The sequence below is a fragment of the Bactrocera neohumeralis genome, chromosome 6 (genome assembly GCF_024586455.1).
Source record: "Bactrocera neohumeralis isolate Rockhampton chromosome 6, APGP_CSIRO_Bneo_wtdbg2-racon-allhic-juicebox.fasta_v2, whole genome shotgun sequence".
Lineage (NCBI taxonomy): Eukaryota > Metazoa > Arthropoda > Insecta > Diptera > Tephritidae > Bactrocera > Bactrocera neohumeralis.
The window spans coordinates 48,349,114-48,373,443 of NC_065923.1; the positions used below are offsets into that span (position 1 = coordinate 48,349,114).

The 24,330-nt window shown below is 39.5% G+C and overlaps 5 protein-coding genes across 13 annotated transcripts; 1 reads left to right on the plus strand and 4 right to left on the minus strand.

The window, feature by feature from the left end:
* Positions 1–104: 104 nt before the first annotated feature.
* On the minus strand, positions 105–1,912 carry LOC126762734 (uncharacterized). Its single transcript, XM_050479702.1, has 2 exons — positions 268–1,912; positions 105–201 (listed from the first exon to the last, which is right to left on the minus strand). Exon 1 carries the CDS (start codon positions 1,611–1,613, stop codon positions 288–290), a length of 1,326 nt encoding a protein of 441 aa, XP_050335659.1. The 5' UTR covers positions 1,614–1,912; the 3' UTR covers positions 105–201; positions 268–287.
* A 275-nt stretch (positions 1,913–2,187) lies between these two features.
* On the minus strand, positions 2,188–9,111 carry LOC126762733 (uncharacterized transmembrane protein DDB_G0289901-like). The gene is made up of 3 exons (XM_050479700.1): positions 6,828–9,111; positions 6,657–6,756; positions 2,188–2,564 (listed from the first exon to the last, which is right to left on the minus strand). The coding sequence occupies exon 1, from the start codon at positions 8,814–8,816 to the stop codon at positions 6,837–6,839; it is 1,980 nt and encodes a 659-aa protein (XP_050335657.1). The 5' UTR covers positions 8,817–9,111; the 3' UTR covers positions 2,188–2,564; positions 6,657–6,756; positions 6,828–6,836.
* A 1,107-nt stretch (positions 9,112–10,218) lies between these two features.
* On the minus strand, positions 10,219–18,320 carry LOC126762737 (uncharacterized). Of its 7 annotated transcripts, none has more exons than XM_050479711.1 (5): positions 18,302–18,320; positions 13,722–14,434; positions 12,112–13,520; positions 10,714–12,013; positions 10,219–10,475 (listed from the first exon to the last, which is right to left on the minus strand). In XM_050479711.1, exons 2-4 carry the CDS (start codon positions 14,323–14,325, stop codon positions 10,772–10,774), a joined length of 3,255 nt encoding a protein of 1,084 aa, XP_050335668.1. In that variant the 5' UTR covers positions 14,326–14,434; positions 18,302–18,320; the 3' UTR covers positions 10,219–10,475; positions 10,714–10,771. The 7 variants fall into 7 exon arrangements, with proteins under 7 accessions (XP_050335668.1, XP_050335669.1, XP_050335662.1 ...); XM_050479712.1 differs by lacking the exon at positions 18,302–18,320 and adding an exon at positions 16,054–16,183 and having other exon boundaries at positions 12,121–13,520; XM_050479705.1 differs by lacking the exon at positions 18,302–18,320 and adding an exon at positions 16,054–16,183.
* On the plus strand, positions 16,964–22,186 carry LOC126762736 (intraflagellar transport protein 122 homolog). The gene is made up of 16 exons (XM_050479704.1): positions 16,964–17,648; positions 17,742–17,969; positions 18,047–18,257; positions 18,340–19,107; positions 19,167–19,223; positions 19,280–19,444; positions 19,502–19,746; positions 19,805–20,287; positions 20,343–20,617; positions 20,686–20,833; positions 20,897–21,097; positions 21,220–21,340; positions 21,410–21,566; positions 21,629–21,741; positions 21,807–21,971; positions 22,034–22,186. Exons 1-16 carry the CDS (start codon positions 17,584–17,586, stop codon positions 22,130–22,132), a joined length of 3,501 nt encoding a protein of 1,166 aa, XP_050335661.1. The 5' UTR covers positions 16,964–17,583; the 3' UTR covers positions 22,133–22,186.
* Positions 19,001–24,189, minus strand: LOC126762738 (NADPH-dependent diflavin oxidoreductase 1). 3 transcript variants are annotated; one of them, XM_050479715.1, is made up of 2 exons: positions 22,318–24,189; positions 19,001–19,062 (listed from the first exon to the last, which is right to left on the minus strand). In XM_050479715.1, exon 1 carries the CDS (start codon positions 24,080–24,082, stop codon positions 22,337–22,339), a length of 1,746 nt encoding a protein of 581 aa, XP_050335672.1. In that variant the 5' UTR covers positions 24,083–24,189; the 3' UTR covers positions 19,001–19,062; positions 22,318–22,336. The 3 variants fall into 3 exon arrangements, with proteins under 3 accessions (XP_050335672.1, XP_050335671.1, XP_050335670.1); XM_050479714.1 differs by lacking the exon at positions 19,001–19,062 and adding an exon at positions 21,506–21,712; XM_050479713.1 differs by lacking the exon at positions 19,001–19,062 and adding an exon at positions 21,506–21,715.
* Between the last annotated feature and the right edge of the window lie 141 nt (positions 24,190–24,330).

Consider the following 24,330-nt stretch of genomic DNA (forward strand, 5'->3'; position numbering starts at 1 on the left):
TGGTTAAATTCACTAAAAGCTATTAAGCAGAGAAACTAACAGCTTAGATGTCTATAAAGAGCAGGTCTGCCATTTTTAATGCTCACCTCATTTCTTGGTTATACTTTCACTCCGCTGAAGCTTCTATTCACTTAGGATTTTGGGGTTGTTGCAAGTGGAAAGACAAAGAAATCACTTCATTCAAGGAGGAAGATTTTTGAACTGAAAAGGTACAAGAGATCTTTAGCATCACATTTGTAACAATTTGCAATGGTGTGCTCCACTTACCGTTTTTTTTTTATTTTATTTTATACTGCATTTGATGGACCAGGTGGTTTCACCTGATTTTGTTTGTGGCAACTGGGGTTCGTTATCCATAAAGTAGGTTTTTTGCTATATCTTAAGTAGCGATGGAAATGCACGTTGACTTTTTCAAATCGATAATAAAGTTTCCATTCATGTCGCTTCATTGTATTGAAGGAATCCTTATCTACACGTATCGTCACCACATTCTTTCCATCCTCTGAACGTTCATTCACTAATTTCCACACTTCGGTATTTAAATCTTCATTTTGCGCAGCAATCAAGGCCAATGTGCGTTGGAAATCTTGCTCAATGCTCTTCGATAAAGCCGCTGTCATCACATAAGCGTCTGGAATAACACGTTCTTGGCTTGTCGTCAGCTCGGGACCCTCCCATTCAGATAGCTTGGTGACGATATCTTTTAGCCAATTAACGGTTTCCTCATTTACGCAATCACAGAGTAATGCACCTGGTCGCATATGGGCATTGGAGAATTGCAGTTTTCCATTGGCTCCTTTAGCTATTTCCGCAGCAATGGCCTCTTCCAGTGCTATTACCGAATCCAAGTCCAGCATTTGATCCGGGAAATCTTTGGGATGTACCGCAATACGGTAGTCCTCGTTGATCTCAACACTTTTCGCTACCCTTCTTCGTATACGCTGTCGGTATCTTGGCTCGTCTTCGACTTCTCTCGCTTGGAATTCTTTTCCCCATTGAGGTTCATATTCCACCGGTTCTGTACGGTGTTCCCAAGCTTTTTTGCATGCCACTTTCGGTTCTAATCCTTCCTTTATATATCGCATATACCATCGCACACCCGATTCGCACAACCCCTTCAAAAGAGGATCGTTTGCTTTTGCTTTGCTTTCCTTAGTGTCACCACTTTTTGTTTTGTCATCCGAAGTGGTTTTTTTCTTGTCAGGTTCAGCTTTACTTTCTGTGGCACTTCGCTTTTGTGTTGCACTTGTTGACGAAGGTTTCTTCGTACTCGTACCGCTACTTGATGGTTTAGTAGACAGTGGTCTTCGCGTCGATGCACTGGCATGCGTTCTAATTCCTGGTCGACGCCTTATTCTTGTGGCTGTTCGTCTGACGCTGCCTCTTTGTCTGGACCCACCACCTCCACTTCTTGATCTATAGCCATTTGATGAGTTGCCACCTCTCATCAATTGACCTATTAACTGAGTTAATACTTGTTGATTTGGATTGTAATTTGTATAATTGTTAGTTGACTTCATCTTGTTCGTACGACCACCTGCTCGACGAGGCGAGCTCAGTAGTCTAAGTAATATAGTGGGGAATTCAAACGGTACACCACGACAGCGCCCCATGCCGCGGTAAGGCCACAGTTACTCCCTGAGGCGGCCCGGTGTCAGGAAGGCGCCGTTCAAATACAGCCGGTCTGTTAAACCCCCTGGCTGCAAACCATCCAATGGGCACGGTGTCGCTTTACACCCTGGATTAGGGGGTATTGGCAGAACTTGGTCATCGTTCAAAAAGCAGCCCGAATCAGAGGAATGGAGTGCACACACAGCAAGTACTGGTACTCAAATGTGTACACTGCCATCCGCTAATAAGGTCTGATTTATGATTCGACTAAGCCCCCGCACCACGACAAGGTGCCTGCCATCGCGGGGGAAAACTCCTACGCTACTACATACTAATAACAAATGTTAACGCTCACTTCAATCCTAATGCTGATATGATATTTTAATACACTCTCAAACAATATCAAAATGCTTAAAGTTATAAATAATTATTAATTTTATAACTCAGCTAACAACAACACTATTCTAATCAATGCAAGTTTAGCTTTAGATTTTTTTACTGCTAGCAATGTTTCCCTGATATCTTTTTGATGTACAACAGATTTGTTTAGTTTATATCTGAAAATAACAAAGACTATTTTAAGAGGGGCTTCATTCAAATCGCCATCTAGTAGAATTTTATTGATGCTGACGGTAATACAACTTTTCATAATGTATCAAGGGCTGACCAAGCAGCTTTACATAAATAAATCTTACAATTTTATATGTACTTGAGGATTGAAATAAATTAGAAAATATTTACTTGATATATCATTTCCAAAACAATTGACGTTACACACGGACAACAGGACTCAGTCATCGCCGTATGTTATTCTTTTAATGTACAGCACGATTTTCCTGTATGAGTTCCGTTATGAATTCGATTGATAAAGGAAGTTTCTTACTATTATTTGTTGAAGAAGTTAGCTTATAGTATTCTTTGTATATCGCCAACGGCCACTTTCAGGCATCCAACTGAAAAATGTATAATAAAAAATAAAATAAATCGAGTTAAATTTCGATAATATAAGAATTACGAACTTTATATTGCAATATAATAAGAAATAAAAAAATAATTATTATGTACGAAAGAAAAAGTGCTACAGAAGTTAAGAATAATATTTTTTCAATATGTGATAATCCACGATAATTGTTCTTTCCAAGAATTTATAGATTATGTGCACAAAATGGAAATATTATGAAAATATATTTCGCTAGGAATCGTAGTAATTGATATATTGGAGTTTAGGGATTTGTTTACTGTCAAATGTTGTTGTTGTAGGGACAAAAAATTGTCCACAAATTCAAAAGATTACATTCAACCATTTGATTCTAATCGACCAGTTTGTAAGGCAGCCATATACTATATAATAGTTTGTCAAAAAAGTCTTGCGGTATTTTCGCTAGTTGGCGCTGAAAGCGCGTAGTTCTAGTTTTATTCGACGCATCGGGTCATGCTATACCTTTTTCGAAAGCTCATTTCACGCGCTAACACGTGTTTGATCGTCGTTTCTTTTAAGTCGTTCGTGAGTTATAGCGTCGCAAACATGGAACAAAATAAAGAGAAAATACGGCATATTTTACAGTACTACTACGATAAAGGCAAAAAGGCATCTCAAGCCGCCAATAAAATTTGAGCAGTATATGGACCCGAGAGGATGGGGTCATGTGTAGAAGTTCACGCAAGTGAGGAAAGTTTTCTGATCGCCATTCGCTTGGGAGTGGCCAGAAACGATTCTTTTACATATGGCTCAAGCAGCTCACGACTTCCGGTCTTTGACCAAGTATCCTCTGGGTAGCCTAAGAACATCCGTTTGAAGGCGAGCTAAAGCGAGAAGGCGAAACATTCTCTGCATAGGGTTGTGCGCTGGGTTTGGGACCCGCCACGTAAAAAACACCCCCAGTGAAAAGAAGCAACAAGCCTCGGAGGAGTGACCCCCCTTTTGATGACGACAATGGGAAACCAAATAAGGACTACGAATTGAGGGCATGCACCTGGAATGTCCGGTCTCTTAATTGGGAAGGTGCCGCTGCCCAGCTGGTTGATAACCTCGTTAGAGTGAAGCCTGACATCACCGGCGTCCAAGAAATGCGATGGACGGGACAATGACTGAGACGAGTAGGTCCTTGTGGTGTTTACTACAGTGGCCGTATAAAGGAGCGCAAGTTTGGTGTGGGATTCGTGGTGGGAGAGAGACTCCGTCGCCGAGTATGAACGTCTAGCCACAATCCGCATCAAAGCGAGGTTTTTCAACATATCTCTGATTTGCGCCCACGCCCCGACGGAAGAGAAGGACGATGTGATTAAAGATGCCTCTATGAGCACTTGGAGCACACTTGGAGCACACTTAAGAGCGCTGCCCCCACCACGATGTCAAAATCGTGCTTTTGGCGACTTTGACGCCAGGGTGGGCAAAGAAAGTATCTTTGGCAAGACGGTCGGTAAATTCAGCCTCCACGAGAAAACATCCCCAAATGGGTTGAGGCTGATCGACTTCGCTGAGCCCGAAAAATGGTTACCTGTAAAACTAGCTTCCAGCATAAGAAGATTCATGAAGCCACCTGGCTGTGCCCGGATCGAAAAACCAGATCGATCATGTTGTGATAGACGGAAGACACGTCTCCAGTGTTCGAGGTTCTAACACGTACTCGAACCACTATCTTGTTGCAGCCAAGATTCGCACCCGCCTCTGTGCAGCAAAAAACGCAAGTCAACAAACACAAGAAAGGTTCGACGCCGAGAAGCTGCAATCACAACAGATAACCGAACGATTTTCTAATCGAATTGCACTCCTGCTCTCTGAGAGCACTCGTCAGCAACTCGGTATAAGGGAACTGTGGGACGGCATTTCAAGCTCCTTACGTACAGCTGCAATCGAAACCATTGGTTTTCGGAAAATGCAAAAGAAAGCTGGTACGACGAGGAGTGCTGTGTTGCAGCGGAGAGAAAAATATTGATATCATCGGCCTCAACACCCGCGCCGTTAGTTCTGCTCTCTCCAGACTGGACAAGGAGGCAAAGCAAATGGGTCTGGCAGTGAACGAGGGCAAGACGAAATATCTCCTGCCATCAAACAAACAGTCGTCGCACTCGCGACTTGGCACTCACGTCACTGTTGACAACATCCGGTGTGTTTTACGTGGGTATCTGCTGATGACAGCCTTACTCCACGGCGCTCAAAAGCACAACAGATCAAAACAATGCGTTGATCAGCGCCCTGAGAATGCTAAGCATTTTCAGTACCAATTGGCAGTGTGGCATGTACACACTAACCACCTTGGTAGTGTTCAAGGCCCATCTTTAAACCTCTGCCGTACTTTGGGTCCGGCACCCGGTTGCAATGCAACTCCACATTCAACTGACAAGGTCAGTTCTTCCCGCGATTTGGGTTAAAACCACAACCACCACGAATCTCCACAAAGGGCCAAACCCAATGAGCAGATTGGAGTTACCTGAATGGGCTAGGGAACTGGTAGCCAGGATATTAGTCGCCTCTTACGACAGGCATGCCTTACCACGGGTATAATCTGTTTCCCCCCCGAACCCAATGGGGTCCCCCCTACCCGCAGGGGGAGTCACTGTTGACAGTCATAACTTTGAAGTTTTAGATAATTTCGTATATTTGGGAACCAGTGTAAACACCTCCAACAATGTCAACCTGGAAATCCAACGTAGGATAACTCTTGCCAACAGGTGCTACTTCGGACTGAGTAGACAATTGAGAAGTAAAGTCCCCTCTCGACGAACAAAAACCAAACTCTATAAGTCACTCATAATTCCCGTCCTGCTATATGGTGCAGAGGTTTGGAAGATGACAACAACTGATGAATTGACTTTTCGAGTTTTCGAGAAAAAAGTTCTGCGGAAGATTTACGGTCCTTTGCGCATTGGGCACGGCGAATATCGCATTCGATGGAACGATGAGCTGTATGAGATATATGACGACATTGACATAGCTCAGCGAATCAAAAGACAGCGGCTACGCTGGCTAGGTCATGTCGTCCGAATGGACGAAAACACTCCAGCTCTGAAAGTATTCGACGCTGTACCCGCCGGGGGAAGCAGAGGAAGAGGAAGACCTCCACTCCGTTGGAAGGACCAAGTGGAGAAGGACCTGGCTACGCTTGGAATATCCAAATGGCGCCACGTAGCGAAAAGGAGAAACGACTGGCGCGCTGTTGTTAACTCGGCTATAATCGCGTAAGCGGTGTCTACGCCAATTAAGAAGAAGAAGATATGGACCCGATACAGTTTCCATTTCCACCGCACAACGATGGTTTCAACGTTTTCGTTCTGGTGTAGAGGTGGTCGAAGATGCGCCACGCTCCGGAAGGCCTGTCGTCGAAAATTGCGATAAAATCGCTGAATTGGTCGAAAGAGACCGTCATAGTAGCAGCCGTAGCATTGGTCAAGTGCTGGGCATGAGTCATCAAAAATTCATTTCTATTTCAATACAAAAAAAAATCAAAACAAAATACCGCAAGACTTTTTTGACAACCCATTATAAACAAATGAAAAATTTCTGCAGAGATTATAGAGTTGCCTTGGACAATATGAAATACCTCTTCAAATGAAAAAGTTTTCCATACACAAACTTGGTTCTGGTCGATCGCTTTCGGGAACTGAGTAGCTTTATAAGAAGAAAGAACGTGAGCAAAATCTCAGATCGATATCTCAAAAACTAAGTGCGCGTATATAGAGAGATTGGCATGGCTAAATCTATTCAGCTCGTCATGCTGATAATTTTTGTATGTTTTTTAAATTCTCCGACGTTTCCTTCTGGGATTTATAACCTTCGTGATAAACTTAATATATCCTGTTCATGGTACAACTAACGTAAAGTACGCTGAGGGTTCTAAACATGTTATTCAGTTCGAATAATAATCCTTTGGCTACCTTTTTATTTTATTTTAGTTAACATATAACTGATTCTAAAAATACGCCTAACTCGCCTAAATGATTTGTCAAATTAATCGCCTTTTATAACCTAACACCATTTTTTACTTAAGACGCACATTTTAACTTTCTAAATGGTTATTATTATACTCAAAAAAATTAAAACTTACCCATTAATCAAATCTGTCGAACATGGTCAATTGTTTCGAAAAGATGTTATGTCTTGAACTGAGAAGAGTGTGTTATATATTAGATGCAGATACCGCATACCTAAAAAATTAACAAAATAAATACAGTTTTAGCTAAAATTAGAACAATAATGTAATTTTAAAATTCCTTACATTTTAAATTCATTTGCTGATTATTGGAGCGGGTGGCGGAGAAGGTTGGATTTCGTTAGTCGCTTCCGCTGTTGTTTCTTTATCGCCTCCACCAACTGACTTTTCTTCTTTAACCTTAGCTTTCTCGGCACCCCCTACTTCATTCGAGCGTATACTTATAGCAAAACGTATATAGCGGGCAAAATTTACTTCTACTAAACCGAATTTGTAAAATATTTTCCACTTCTTTTCTTTAATTGCAGCGTGTGATTCCTTATCAACACGGATGGTAAGAATTGATCTATCACCATCTTCACGCTCCTGTACCCATTCCCATGAATCGGTGGTCAAATCGGTATTTTGTGACTGAATTAAAGACAACGTCTGATCATAATCTTGGCCAGCACTTCTTGGCAACGAGAGGGTCATTATGTACGCGTCTGGAATGTCTGCTTCATAACAAATTGCCAATTCAGTACTCTCCCAATTCAATTTGGGAATAGTGTCTATCAGCCAATCTGCGGTTTTCTGATTTGCGCAATCAACAACCATCACGCCCGGTTTCCGAAGTAACCTTTCAAATTGCAATTTTGATTCGGTGCTACTATTGGCAACCTCATCGACGATCCGTTCTTCGAGGGCTGATAGATCATCGGTTTCCAATATAACTTCGGGAAAACCCTTTGCGAAAATCGCAAGTCGTATATACGTATCCAGGGGTGGGGGGAATGGTCTTCTGACCCTTCTTGCCGCTGCCGCCCCTTCAGCTCCTGCCGTAAATGGCTTATTGTTATTTTCAAAAGCCTTCTTTTTGGCATCGTTTGGTTTCATGCCTTTTGATAAGAAATGTTGGTACCAACGACCACCAGTTGATGTCAGCACCCGTCTAGGACTAACAGCGGATGTTTTATTTGCTTCAGCGGATGGTTTTTTTGGTTGAGCGGTTGTTTGATTTGCTTGAGCGGATTTTCGTTTATCATTATTTGCATTGGTACTTATTTTTGCAGGCGGAGCGGAATTTGGTGGCGCTTTACGTTTCAGTGCCTGTACAGGTTTTGAAGCATTACCTGAAGATGAGGCACCTCCGCTGCGACTACCTTTCGATGAAAGTGACGTTTTCGAACCACCTAAGTTTCGTCTGTCGTGCGTTGAACTCGATGAGCGGCTTGAATTGCGCACTGATTGCGACGTCACATTGCGGTTACTACGATTAGTAGCTCCACTAACCCACGTGCCACGTGAGCGACCAGATGGAGGTGGTGGACAATTATCAAACCCATCCCCATCAAAATTATTTTGTGGAAATCGACTACCTCCACCACCGCCGCCGCCAAAACCACCATCGTTCATTCCCCTATTTGATGGCATCCCACCGAAACCACCTTGATTACCTCCTGACATACCCATATAATTGTTGCCCTGTTGCATGCCACCAAAGTTGTTATTCATACCACCGCCTTGTGGCATGCCACCGTAGCCATCGTTCATGCCACCTCCTTGTGGCATACCACCAAAGCCACCACCATCACCACCACCATTACTCATGTTCATACCCCCACCACGTTGCATTAATGACATCATATTGCCACTACCACCACCTCCACTCCCACTATTTCCGTAGCCACCGCCACCACCTCCACGTCCACTATTTCCGTAACTACCACTACTTCCACCTTGATTCCAATCATTCGGTGCATTTACGCCCCAAGAGCCTAAACCCCCACCACCTCCACTTCCACCACCATTCGGTCCTCCATAATTATTTATGGGTCCGCCACCGCCGCTACTACCTCCTAGTCTCCCTCTACTGTAGCCAGGTGGTGAGTTGTTTCTACCCCTCACCAACTGACCCAATAGATCGGCCAAAGCCCTTTCGTTTGATTTATAATTGTTATTTGAGTAAGTATTTGAATTCATCTTGTTCGTACGACCACCTGCTCGACGAGGCGAGCTCAGCAGTCTAAGTAATATAGTGGGGAATTCAAACGGTACACCACGACAGCGCCCCATGCCGCGGTAAGGCCACAGTTACTCCCTGAGGCGGCCCGGTGTCAGGAAGGCGCCGTTCAAATACAGCCGGTCTGTTAAACCCCCTGGCTGCAAACCATCCAATGGGCACGGTGTCGCTTTACACCCTGGATTAGGGGGTATTGGCAGAACTTGGTCATCGTTCAAAAAGCAGCCCGAGTCAGAGGAATGGAGTGCACACACCAAGTACTGGTACTCAAATGTGTACACTGCCATCCGCTAATAAGGGCTGATTAATGATTCGACTAAGCCCCCGCACCACGACAAGGTGCCTGCCTTCGCGGGGGAAAATTTTTTATCTTCAAGGATGCCAACTTACAAGCAAAAATATACATTCCAGCAAAAACAAAAAACAGATATTTGTTTGGATTGTTTGGAACGTCAAAGCTTGTACAAAATATTCCAAACCGGGACCTTATACAAAATTTCCCAAAAACAGATCAAATAAATATGCGTCGGAATACGAAATCTATTACAAATATGTACATATGTATTTGACTTTGAACGAATATAATAAATCCGTACGCAGAGGAACGAAGTGACCCGTTTTATTGTCGAATGCTTACTTAATAAATGCTGTTTTATGAATTATTTAAACTTTATTGATATTTGGTCATTATTATCAGTAGAAGAATTCAAAACTTTTAAATACTTGGTTGCTTGTTTTTTCTAATTCAAAAGTTCTATGTGATGTGTTGGCATCCGCGGTTCAATCTCTTGGGATAGGAAGTAAAAACCAGCAAATCATATTACACTTTTTAACAATTAAGTTTATTTAATTCTCAAGAATTTTATATGCAATTTTAATTAATTTTACTTTTTAATCCTTACATTGTCTTAACTTAATAATTTATAATAATTTTTTTAATTTTCAATTTATTTCTACTATTTATAACGTTTTCATATTAATTATTTTTATGTTTTACGTAAAACCTTATAAACGAATTAAATGTGATTCATATTTATCTCTACTTCGCGGCTGGATTTTTATGCTTTATTTGCCATCAAATAATCGGCGAACTTTTATGAAAAAGTAAAATTTTAACCAGACTCAATTTAGTAAAGTTTAGAACGTGGTAAAATTAAGCGTAAGGGGGGTGCGTGGATATAAACTAAAAAATTACCTAATATGTCTGTCAACAGCAGACTGTGCTACTCGCGATGAGACCCAAAGACAAAATTTTCCTCTATTATTATGAATTATGGTAATACATTATGCGTTCCAGTTAATTCATACTTATTTATATTATTCTGAGTTTAATTGGATGTCATTTTCAAAATGAGTACACATTCCTCCCCAAAATATTTGATTTAATTTTTATATATTTGTCGATACTCATCCCGTAATTACCTTATAAGAATCAAGATTTAAAATTTCTATGTGTCTGTTTTAATATTATTTTATGTTATTTTCACATTATTTTACAACTTAATCATAACTACAGTTAATTAATAGTTATCTATGTGCTAACTTCAAAACTGTTTTCTTTTAAAATATAAAAATCTATTTATTTTCAGTTTTTAACTTGCCATATTCGCCAAATTCCATCTGTTGAGTTATTCACCAGCTCTTGAAATGCGGCACTTTTAGTTCCGACAAACTCACCATAGCATGCAGGTGTGTGTTGTTTGGGTTAAAATCTGCAAATCAATATCGGGCTTTCAACTTGCATTCTTGATATTGCTTATTATATATGCAAATATTTTTTAGTGATTAGGCTAGCGCACTTTTATATGAACACAAGATTACATATAGAAAATATCTACTCATCGTGACAAAAACACAACACTTAAACACAAAAAGTGTAAATTCATTGCACTCATACACACATACACTCCATTAAAAGATTAGATTTTTTTATAGCGAATATTTACTCACCCTAGAAATTCCAATCGTCTGCAATAATTGTACAATTAATGCTTCCCTAAAGCCATTCCTATTCCGCGGGTTTACTCTCCGCCGACTGCTGCATCAGATCCTCTAAGGGGAAAAATTCGCCGCCCCCACTACCACTGGCTCCTGTACCGCTGCCACCGGCTGCCTCTACATTATCCTCACTATCAGCTGTATTGCCACTACCTGACGCATCAACGCCACTTGACGTTGCAGATGTTCCAGATATTGCTGCCGCTGTGTTATCAGCCGCCACCTGTGGCGTTCCCTCCTGTTGAGTTGCGGCCATCGCCGCATCTTTTTCCAGCACAACATGCTGTTGATCCTCCTCACCGCCACCAGTCTCCAACATTTGCTGTTGCACTCTCACAATTGGTTGACCATCGGCAGTGTATGATACTGATACAGGTATGCGGGTGCCATCTTCACCAATTACATGCGCACCTTCACCCAATTCACCGTCATGACCTTGCTGTATTACCAATTGACCATCGGCATTTAATAGTGAGGCATCAATCAATTGTGTTTCATTGTTTTCACCCTGCACCAAAACCATTTGACCATTACCATCGGTCATCATTTGTAATGTTTCACCATCGATACCATCGCCGGATTGCAAGAGGCCGGCACTTTGTAGAAGTTGTTGTATTTGTTCGGGATCCTGTACTAATATTTGATTACCATCAGCATCGGTTATGATGTGATTATCCAATTGCAGCAGCTGTCCATTTTCATTAAGTATGAATTTTATTTGCCCGCCTTCTACTTGTGCTTGCATTGACTCATCTAATTCCATTGCAACTTGTTGCTGATTATGATCTGCTTCTCCATCTCCAGCCGCAGTGCCATGTTCGGAGTGGACCTCTCCGTTAGCATCTGCAGTCCCCACAGCGCTTACGTTTGCCTCCTCAGAGGCAGATGTGCCTGTCTCGCCATCTTTAGCTGTTTGTTCAGTTTCTTTCGGTTTTTCTAGATCAGCTCGAGCACTTTCATCTGCTGTTTCAACACCTTTCTTTGTCACCAATGCGGGCATGTCATCCTGCGTCACTTGGGGTTGTACATGCTCTTGCGTATCATTATCATCATCTAAACTTGGCATACTAACAGGACCAGAAATCTTTCGTTCCACCCCAAGACTACCACCACTCTCCTGTTCTTCTTTGTTTCCACTTCCTTCTGCTTTGTCAGCATTCGTGGAAGTCATACCATCGTCAGGTTGATCTAAAACGGGCATATCTATGCTAACTGAAACTGGCGCACTGCTTGTGGGTATAGATTTAGTACTCTAGAAGACGGAAATTTAGTATTGTATGTGAGTGCGACTTATAGCATAAGATTTCAGTAAATATTTATATATTTTACAAAGTGTTTAAGAATAATTACCTCACTTGCCTCTTGTGCAGCTCCACTATCTGGCTGAGGAATAGTAATATTAAATGTGATACCACCAGAGCCTTGCTGTGATGTAATAACCAAATTGTCATTACTGTTTTGTCCACCCGTAGACGCAGTATTTGTTCCAGCCACAGTATTGCCCGTTGTAACCGATACCGAATCGCCACCGTTATCATTTTTTTCGGAATGCATTTTTTCAAAAATGCTCTCAATGTCAGCTTCTACACCGCTCCCAACACCTTGATGAGACGACATATCACCACCCTCACCATTGTCACCTTTGTTGTCGTCATTTAACAATGCAGCAGCACTCGGGTGGAGCATATTATTACCACTCGAGGTAGCTGATGCAGACGTAGTAATAGTGGTACCACTCGTGCTACCACTACTAATACCTTCCTTGTCTTGACTATGCGCCTCCATGTGTTGATTATAATAGTTTTCTTGTATGAATGTCAGTGAACAGATGTGACAGGAGAAGAAGCGTATGTTGTTGGCTGCTGATACATCGGTATTGCCACTACTTACAACAGTGTTTACTGTATTGTCACTTAATGCCTCGTCGATAGTTTCTTGCAACAATTTTTGTGTTGTTAACAGATTTTGAGTCGTGGGTTGTTGTTGTTTAGTTGTTGTTATCTGTTTCACTACGGGCGCCGACTGTGTAACTATTTGTTGATGTTGCACCACTGCTGTATTAGTAGTCTGCTGTTGCTGGGGCTGCTGATGTACCTCGAAATGTTTAACCAGCAATTCACGTTTGGGGAAGGACATTGCGCAGGTGCCACATTTGAAGTAATTCGGCTGATGTTGTCGAGCATGTTGAGTGGCCGCATCTCGTGTCTCAAAGCGTTGAGCGCATAACCGACATTTGAATGGTTTTGGTTTTGCACCAGACAGATGCTTTCTAAAATGTTCATCAAAGAGCGCCTTATCTGTGGACTTAAATTGACAATGATTACATGTGTATAATGGCGTTGTAGCGCCAGCGTTTTCCCCTGACGCCAGTTGTGTTGCAGGAATTGTCGTAGTACTTGTTACTACTACATTTGTGCTGTGATTTGCTTCCATGTGTTTTCGCAAGGCCGGCTCATTTACAAAGTTTATATGACATACAGCGCACGTATTATCCATAGTGGTATTGTGTTCCCTCACCATGTGCTGTTTCATAGTACCAAAGTTCGGGAAAATTTTCTTACAATTTTTACACTGGAAATTTTGCGATTTGCATGTCTCATAATGGGTATTAAAAAGCCGCATGTCAGATGTCTTATAATCGCATGAAAGACACTTATAAATTCTAGTTGTCTTGCGTTGAAATGTTTGCGTGCCTCCAACTGAAGTGTTTTGAGCTGAACCTTGCGTTGATATTTTCATTTGCTGAACTGCGCTAACCACTATTAATAAATTTCGAAAAATAGAGTAAGAAATAATGGTTTAGTATTATTCGGAATAAACTTATGCTATAACAATGTTTTCGATGAAGTAGATTCTTTCTTAAATTTATATATACAAATATTATATGTGAGAAATTTTATAGTAGATCATACATATGCAATATGGTTTCAACTGAGTATACTAAATAAAAATATGATTACCTGGTGGCGACTGTTTTCCCACATTTGAATCTCCTGTAGCTGTATGCAATACTTTACGTACACGTCCCAAATCATTGCTGGTATCTTCGACTGTACGTGTAACTCCACCACTATTTAATTTTTGCATTTTAATTGGTGGTGATGTTCCACCCCCACCACTGTCATCATTCAACCCATACTTCTTATGAAGTAGATTCATTAAGTTGGTTCGAACACGCTCCACATCATTCTCCAACCTATCCAAATAATTAAGCAGGTTCGTACAACGCGCGCAAACCACATCATCTACGCTTACTATGACCATAAAAGCATCACCCACAAGTTGCCCAATTTTATTTGGAAATTTGGTCGCTGTATGTGATGTCTGCGTTTCAGTGAGCAAATTCTGTTGTTGACTGGCACTAAGTGCATCATCGCAGACGTAGCAACGGTTTGTGCTATTTACATGGCTCTGTTGCAGATTATGTGTATTACTGGACGTCACAATACCAGAACCTACTTTTTGTTTTAATATGCGAGGCTGGTTGAGGCCGGTAACTGTCACCGCACCGCTTGAATGCAAATTATGAATTTTGCGAACCGCGTTATTCATCTGATTATTCATTTTTTGATGAAGGACACAAAAAATAATAGCTACCGCGACGCGTTAAAACGACGCCAAAGCAGGATTTCACAATTTATACAAAATGATGGTTTCACTGTCACCGAATTGCCTAAAAACAAAATTAATATCACCCAAATTGTAATTACATTGTTTATAATATTTCAATAAAAATATAGTGCCATTTCAAGGAAACTATTTCTAGCGAAAAAAAACCAAATATTTTTTCTTAAGCATTACCCATTCACTAGGCGACTTTCGTTGGATTACCCCTAAATTAATTTCAGTGTTTTCTTCGTTAAAATTTAACGAACAAGTGACACATGCTTTGAGATAAAACCCGAATTGTGCTTCAGGCCATCATATAATTTAAAGAGTGAGATAAATATATTGTTAATTGAGAAAGAAATGTATCATGGTTAGGCATCCGGCGGCTATTTTTTTTATCAATTATTTTATCAACTGCATATATGTATACTTTAAAAATCCCTAAATGCGATCTCTTTTCAATAGGAAGTATAATTAAGCCACGATTTTATTGTACCAAACCAAACTTAAAAATTGTTCGTTAATTACAACTTAGAACATACAAAGTCTACAAGTCTACTTTAATTTCAATGTTTCTTTAAATTAATAACCGAAGTCTACATCTAAGATCGCACTGTTATGACATTCTTTGAAAGTGGATTAAAGTCCCGGGCATAGTTGACTTTCTATATATTGAAAATTTTTGGACAAACTTCAAACCGCGCCACACCACAAAACAAATACAATTACTAGACACTAGCGAAGATAATAAAATCATTTTTTAAGATCTGCTCCTACATCCAGACTCCCTTAACTTAATCTGGAGGGAGAGCTTATTTAAAATTTCAATAGTACCCAAATTTGTATGCGTATAAACTCATTTATAACATAAATTCCAAGTTTTACATTTTATTGCTGGTGAAAATTACGTTTCACAACTAGTATCTTACACAAACTATTTCTTGTCACAATGACACTGCCGCAAACGCAATCAATTTCACACTGTCCACTACTGTACGACATTTCAGCAAGCCACAAAATGAAAATCAACTTAACGAACGACAAATCGAAGCACGAGTAGATGTAACTAAATTTGCCGCCTCTGTCTATTCACTTTAAGCCCTCAAAATTTCTTTTCTATTTAAAACCTCCATTCCCAATTAACTTTAAATACAATATAATATCAATTACCTATGAATACAACTTTATGATTTTAATATTTAACTGCTACTGCTTCATGAACACACCACTGGAGCCACAAAAAAGCAACACTGTACAAAAATTGCCGTTGCAAACAGAAAAATATTCCAAACGCCTAGAAGTTCCGTACGACAATGTTCAATTTAACGAATGGTCTTCGCGTTCGTTCGATTTTCTTACACCACTGAATCGAATGTTTCCCCAGTAAATACATGTGCACGAAAGAAACAAATATACAATCCACAAATAACTCAACGAAAATTAAAAATTCGTCAAGCATAAAACTAAAATGGCCGACTTCTGTTTTCGTTAAATTTATTGTAAAATGCCAAGCGTGATTTCAGGCATTATTTATGCCGCCTATTACGTTCCCTATATTCTCCTTAGTATATAAACCCATTAGCTAAATCCGACTTTTTCAACTAAATTTGATTTTATTTTCAAGAAATATTCCATTTTATATGTTAATGTATGCACTCAGTAATTTAAAACTAGGATAGTCACCCTCGAGAACTCAAACGAAGCAACGCGGCGTTGCGCTGCAACAGAATAAAAGCGACGCAAAAATAAACGTATCGTATGCCTTGTCCCACGCACAGAACACGTTCTTCGCTGTACCGCTGCTTTCTCAATACTAAACGGCAGAGCCGCGAAATCGTAGTAGCAGAGTACTGACATTGACGTTGGCAGAACATCGAGGGATGCCAAGAAAACTCAAACTTCTGTTCACGTTTCCAAACATATATGCATGTGTTTACATATGTATGGATGAAAGTACACGCATGCTGTACTTTTTTAGAGGGAAAAAAGGCGGGTAGCAGCGCATTTACTTTTTGAAACGACTGACATACAAAGAGACATAAATTGAGATTTCCATTTAATAATGTGTTAGGCTTATGGAAAAGTGAAAAACTGTTTTATAAACGAAAATATACATATGTATATGTATTATGCAATTAAAATCGCTTAATATACTGGCATTGAAAGCCGTTTTGGTTCAAGCGGCATAGTATATGTAAATACACATACACATGTATATATGTACACGTATAGTTAATAAAATTTGCCGGCTGGGAGCTTCTTTCCGCCAATTTCTTTTTACAACCATACACATCATACATACTACCTACATACATATGGCTATTATTTCCACGTATGTGTAACTCAAATATCCATACATAAGTATATACAAATCTATACCAAGATCTGCGTTTATTATTTAGTGATGTCAATTTTAGTCAACGGGTATTCGGTTCCCTTCAGTTACGTGTGGGTTATGAATACTTCTTCGCAGCTATGTAAAGATTTCCATATAATTACATCTGTATACATTTATCGTATTATACTTTACATAGAATCGAAAGATTTTGTGTTCAGTGCACTAGGAAAAGAAAATCCATGAAAGGTCGGAGAAGCACAGTGGCTGCACCCATTTTTATACCCTGAATAATTTCACGAAATTTGGCATGTAATATTTTCCCGAGCAACAGTGCAATGTCTGAATAAATTGATACATATCAGACTCTTATAGTACATAGCTGGCGTACCAACTGACCGCATCAAAGTCAAGTTATTGTATGGAACCTTTTTTAATTGTGAAAGGTATTAAAGCTTTGGTTGCACCTAACGATTTTTCGTGTTTGGATATTTTGTGTGCATTTTATGCTTATAGGCATTAGAGAAGGAATTGCCGTTATACCTATCGTGTTGTGCCGACGTTATCAACTTGTAGGAATTCCTTTTGAGTTCTTCACAAAATCATTTTCAACAAACTAACGAATAACCATATATGTATCTATGTACGTACAACTCGCAACACTAAGTTAATCATCTGTATATATTTACGAAATGAAATACATATATACTTATGTATATAAACCAGCACCTTGGTTGCTAAGCAACTTTCTTAACTAAATTTTGTAAACAAAAATAAAATTCTCTCCTAACTGGGAAAATCATAAAATCGTTCTTAATACAAAAAGAAACTTGTTTGAAGTCACTCCCCGTGTAAAGAAGTTGGAAAAAGCTAAAATAATGCGTGGTGTGCTGAAATGGGTGCAGAAGATTGAATTTCCACACATAAAAGATGACCAAGTCAGGTTAGTAGAGGACTACTAACATTTAACATAAACAACTGTTAGCAAAATTAACAAATAATTAAATAATTTCTTCGATCGCCACTTTTTAAATAGTGTACACTCTCTCTGTTATCATCCGGAAGGCAAGCAACTAGTGGTTGCAGCCGGTGAACGTGTGCTTATTTATGACCCCGATGGAACCTTATTGAATACGCTTAAAGCACACAAAGACGTGGTTAATTGTGTTGCTTACGCTCGCGATGGTAAAAAGTTTGCTAGTGGTGCTGTAGACAAAACAGTAATTGTGTGGACACCGCAACTGGAGGGCTTGCTAAAATATTCGTAAGCTCTTATACATATGTTCTGGCCAGAGCCACCACTGCATTTAGCTAATGTAAATAATGCTATTTATTTTATAGGCATAATGATTCAGTACAATGCATGGCTTTTAATCCGGTCTCACACCAATTGGCGTCTTGCTCTCACAGTGACTTCGCTTTTTGGTCTGCGGATCAGAAAGCGGTTCAAAAGTATAAGATCTCAACACGAGTCAATTCCTGTTCGTGGACCAATGATGGACAATATTTGATACTTGGATTAGCTAACGGCAGTATTTCCATACGAAGCAAAGTATAGACATAATTTATTAATATCATATAAGTATCTGTACTTACCATTTATGTACATATAAATATTTCTTATTCATGTTCAGCTTGGCGAGGAAAAAGGCCGCTTTGATCGTCCAGGTGGTTCTAGTAGCAATGTCTTCAGTTTACAATGTTGTCCTATGACCAGTACTGATGTCATTGGTGTGGCTGATTGGGGTCAAACACTGTCGTTTCATACACTCAGCGGTCAAATGATTGGAAAGGAACGTGCGCTTGGTTTCGACCCGCTTTGCTTAACATATTTTCCTAATGGAGAATATTGTATAGTGAGTGGCTGTTCGGACTCACTGCATTTATTTACTAAGGAAGGTGTACGGTTGGGCATACTCGGCGAAGGCTTTAAGTCGTGGATTTGGTCTGTTGCTATACACCCGAATGGACAGTCCTACACAATTGGATGTCAAAATGGCACAGTCGCATGCTTCAACATCGTTTCCAGCACAGTACACGCTTTATACCGCGAGCGTTATGCATTTCGTGAAAACATGTGTGATGTTATTATACAGCATCTGATATCAGGACAAAAAGTGCGCATTAAGTGCCGTGATTTAGTGCAAAAAATAGCTATCTACAGGAATCGCTTAGCGGTGCAATTGCCCGAGCGGGTAGTCTTATACGAATTGAGCTCCGGTGAGGAACAACCGATGCATTACAAAGTCAAGGAAAAAATACAGAAGAAATTCGATTGTAGTCTATTAGTGGTGTGTGCACGTCACATAGTCCTATGTCAAGAAAAGCGTCTCCAATGCTTAGACTTCAACGGCATACTGCAACGGGATTGGATAATGGATTCTTTCATTCGCTATATAAAGGTGCTAGATTTTTTAAATTATTTTCTTAAAAATACATATTTATGAATATATTTGTAAAGGTGTCTGGCGGACCAGCAGGTCGAGAAGGACTACTTGTCGGTCTAAAGAGTGGGCAGGTTAGTTTCATTATACGTATTACGAATAAACCAAACACTACACCCAAAATTCGTAGGTATTTCGTATATTCTTGGACAACTCGCTGCCACTTATGATCACAAGCGTTGTGTCAGCCGTGCGTTGTTTAGATATAAATGCGAATCGGACTAAAATTGCTGTTGTGGATGACACTGGACGTTTAGTCGTTCGGGATATCGTGAGCGATACTCTACTCTACCAGGTTTCTACAAGTTTTAATCATAATAATGTACATGGATAATTTGGAATTAATTTTAAGGACACTGGTGTGAACTCAGTAACTTGGAATACACACCTAGATTCAATGCTTTGCTACACGCACACTATTGGTGGCCTGAGCATTCGAGTTGGCAGCCTACCACCACGAGGACCACAGAATATGTTAGGTGTAGTTGTGGGTCTTTGTGGCGCTACAGCTTTCTGTTTACGTGGCAACGTTATGCATAACATACCACTAGCTCTGGGTGCAACAATGTGGCAATTCGTGGAAGCGGGTCTTTTTGAGTAATTTCAATTATTGGCTAACTTAAATGTGTCTTTTTAATTAAAAATGTTTTTTCAGTGAGGCCTATCAGGTTGCCTGTCTAGGTGTGACCACAGCCGATTGGGAGGGTCTTGCGCAATCAGCATTAGAAGCGTTGCATCTGAATATAGCGCGCGACGCATATGTAAAAGTGCGTAATCTTCCTTGGTTACAGTTTATTGATCAGTTATGCGAAAAGCAGAAACGCGGCGAAGTACCAAAAGAGGTGCTGCAGGGTGAAAGCAGTGCATATGCAGGAAAATATAAGGAAGCTGCACGTCTTTTTCAAAAGTGTAATCAGCCTATGCGTGCCCTAGAAATGTATACAGATTTGCGTATGTTCGATTTAGCCCAAGAATTTATTAAGGACGGCTCCGATGAAGCCAAACGTGAGTTGGTGAAAAAACGTGCCGAGTGGGCGTACTCCGTGAAGGAACCACGCGCTGCTGCCGAACTATTATTATCAGCTGGAGAACATCAAAGAGCTATTGATATTGTTGCAGAGCAGGGTTGGGCAGATATGTGGGTAGGCTCATTGAGAACGAATTGACATTGCTGATTTCAATTGTATTTACAGTTTATACGATATCGGTCGCCGTCTAAGTTTGAGCGAGAGAACTCCTTTGGAGTCGGTTGCATTCAATTTAAAGCAGTTAAAAGCATTACCGTTGGCTGCCGAAATTTTTAAGAAGTTGGGCGATGAGGCACAAGTAATACAATTGCATGTTGAAGCACGCGATTGGACTGAGGCTTTCAGGCTGGCTGAAAATATACCTGAAATGTTGCCAACTGTGAACTATCAACATGCTCAATGGCTTGCGGAATCAGATAAATTTATTGAAGCTCATGAAGGTTAACATTATACTTTTTTATTAACTATTTAGTAGTTTTCAAAATAATTTTTGCACAACATCACGTAGCTTACTTGAAGGCGGGTCGTTTGAAGGATGCTAATCGTTTGCTAAAGCAGCTAAGCACATCGGCTATCGAAGAGGAACGTTTTCTAGATGCCAGCTACTTTTATTGGTTGTTATCCAAACAATATCTGGACATCTATTATAAGAAGGAGTAAATATGAGAGCTTTTCGAACAAGATATTTTGTTAATGAAATATTATATTGTTTTTATCAGCGAACAAACGCCTACCGACCACCACTTTAAGGAGTATCAAAGTCATTTGCGCATTGCTAAAGTTTACTATGCATACAGCATAATATTTAATTACATGAAGGAGCCGTTTACAACATATTCGCCAGTTAGTTTATTCAACGTGAGTCGTTTTATATTGAACGAGTTGGAGTACAAAGGCACACCGAAGGGAGTTAGCTTATTGTAAGTCATATTATTTTCTCTCAAAATTATCAGATTTGTTATTTATAATACAATTAGTATATGAACTTACATATAATCTTGGTTATTCATGTTGCTATTCTTCAAACATTATCTTCCACCAGCGCTGTACTATTTACGTTGGCAAAACAGGCCAAATTACTGCAGGCTAACAAATTGTGCTTAGTTGTAAACAAGCGTTTGCAATCGCTTAAACCACCGGCCGGCGTACAAGAGCAAATCGATGTATGTTTTATTTATTTAGCGCAATTTTACCGTAAATAATCAATTTGTCTTCAAATACTTTACTTGCAGATAAACTATCTGAATAGTAAGGCCTGCAAAAGCGGTTTCAATGATCCGGAGGAACTGTTGCCACTCTGTTATAAATGCTCAAATTACAGTCAACACTTAAACGGCAATAACTGTCCGACCTGCAAGCAGGATTACATTTTTTCTTTTATTTCTTTTGGTATTTCCATATTGTATTTAACACAATCCACTACAAATGTCAACGATTCATTTTTGTTTTAGAAATTTTACCATTAGTGCAATTTCATCCAGAGGTTGATATAACTGATGCCGAGGCTGAACGACTGCTACTTGCTCCACCAAAACCTGCTGAGGAAGGTGATCCTTTTAGCGAAGTAAGAACGTGTATATTTATGGTATTTTTAAATGTACTACAACTCATAAAAATTTTATAAAAAAGGATGTTGCTAGCGCTTTACCATTAAGTCTGGATCGCAATGCATTGCGCGGGATCGACCCAAGTCACATTTTAATAGTTAAACGTCGTGAAAAAAATCTGAAAAATATATACTATCGTAATATATTACCAGACCTACAAGTTACATTTTGTCCGGAATGTTTATTGGTTAGTAGCACAAGCTCTATCGAAACTTTACTCTTTGTTTGTAATGTATTATTTCTTTTCAGGTATTTTATTCGGAGGACTTTGAGTTACAAGTATTACAGAAAGGTTATTGTCCTTTCTGTCGTACAACATCAGAAAAATTATTTGATGAATATTTGTAAAGTGCCTTCAGAAACAAATCTTTAATAAATATAAATAATTTCTAAAGATAATAATTATGTGTGATTTTTTTCAGAATTTATTACTAATATAAAATATTATGCTATAAATGCTGGTATAGTATTTACAGATACACACTTGTCCATACTTTATATACTTTTTTTTATGAATATTAAATTTTACTAACCATTTTTTATTGCGTTATTTTACGACCATGTATCCTCTTGATATCTCTGACATTTAATCATCTGATTCAAATATTCCTCATCTCCATTCAACACTTCAATAAACGCCTCGCGAACCGCTTTGGGCATACTATTCGAAGAACCAGCAACTAATATCACAGCCATTCTCTTCAAAATTAATTCACTAATTCGTGCCTTTTCTTTTGTTATCAAATGTTGAACGTACACTTTGTGTTCTTGATCACGTGAAAATGCTACAAACACTTCACAGCATTTCTCTTTTTGCCATTTGGTAAAATCATCAACAAAGTGAAAGTCCTTCGTTTTATTTCGGCAACCGAAGAAAACAATCAAATCGCCGATTTTGGCGCCACTTTTTTGTTGCTCGTTTCTATATTGTATCACACTCCGAAAAGGTGCAATTCCTGTACCTGGGCCTACCATAATGATTGGTGTTGCCAGGTCGGTAGGCAATGTCATTGTACCGTTTTTTACCATACCAAATACACTACATCCAATTGGTAATGATTTTAACCAATTTGAACAAAGTCCAAGTCGTGGAGTTGACATTTTGGTTTTATACTCAACCACTGCTACGAGGAGATCAAGTGAATGTGTGGACGGCATAGAAGCAATTGAAAAACTTCGTGGTTGTATGACAGTGAACATTTCAAACAAAATTGATAGTTTCAATTTTGAAGTACTGTGCCTAAAGTCTTGTAAAACTTCTAGGATTGTACGTTTTGGGCGGTTCACGTAATTTATAAGATCATCCAAACCTTCAATTGTGGCGAATTCTTCTAATTTTTCCTTCTCCAATTCATCCTCACAATTCAAAGACAACAGTTCAAAAGCGCGTTGATTGGGGCGAGCACTCAAATCCCAAATATACTTTGCTAACATACCCACATTCACTGGATTCACGTAAGCCAATGGCACTGGCATATCATCATACACAGTTTCCAGTTTTACTACCGTTTTTTCGTTAAAGTCCAAATTATGTTCTTTGACTAATTCGAAAAACTTTTGAACTTGCTCATCGGAATTAGTAGGTCGTAAGTCTAAAACATCACCGGCATTCCATTTAACATCAGAAGGAAATTCAAAACTAAGAAATCGTACATCTTGAAAATGACTTGCGTCAGTGGTTCGCTGATTATGACTTAATTTTAAACTTATAGCTTCAGTGTTTAGTGGCCATTTCAGCTTATCCTCCGCTATCAATGGCGTTTCTCGGGCAAGGCAAATCAAGTGCCACTTAAAAATGTTTTTTGAATCACCATTTTTCTTCAAAGCATTAAACGGTAGCGTCATTTTCAAGTTTTTCCACAGCTCTGCAATCCATGGTAAAGCTGTCGCACCAAGTCCATGATCATGTTGATCATCACATAGACCTAAAGGTTGGATCATTTTGCCACCTAGCTGCATTAAACGTTTGTTTAATTTTTTAGCTGCAAAATTAAATTTAGCATAACTAGAATCGCCTAGTCCTAAACAAGCGAATTGTAAGTTTTGTAGTGAATCTCCCGGTAAGCTTCGTCGTAATAAAAATTTCCACGTTTTTCGCATATTATCTGGTTCATCGCCATTGCCTGTGGTGGCTACGACAAAAATTGCTAATTTTTCCTCAATCATTTGTTCTACTGGATACTCATCCATTGGTAGTACTGGGCCACTAAATCCCCACGTTTTTGATTCGCGCCAAATTTGCTCTGCCACATTTTGGGCTGTGCCCGTTTGACTACCATAGAGAATAACCAAACGCATTTTCACACTTTAGTATAAATTTTCTGTTGTTTTAATGTATATAAAATTGTTTAGAACGAGCGCATTTACACGCGCTCGATCTTGTAAATTTTTAAGTGAAATTTGGATTATGAATGAAACAGCTGTGCACGAAGTACTACTGGTGGGAACAGAATAAAACTTAACATAGCGCCCATACTTTCCCAACGAAATTATGCGACTATATCTCTTCCCATTTTTATACAAAACTTAGTAGTACTGTAAACATT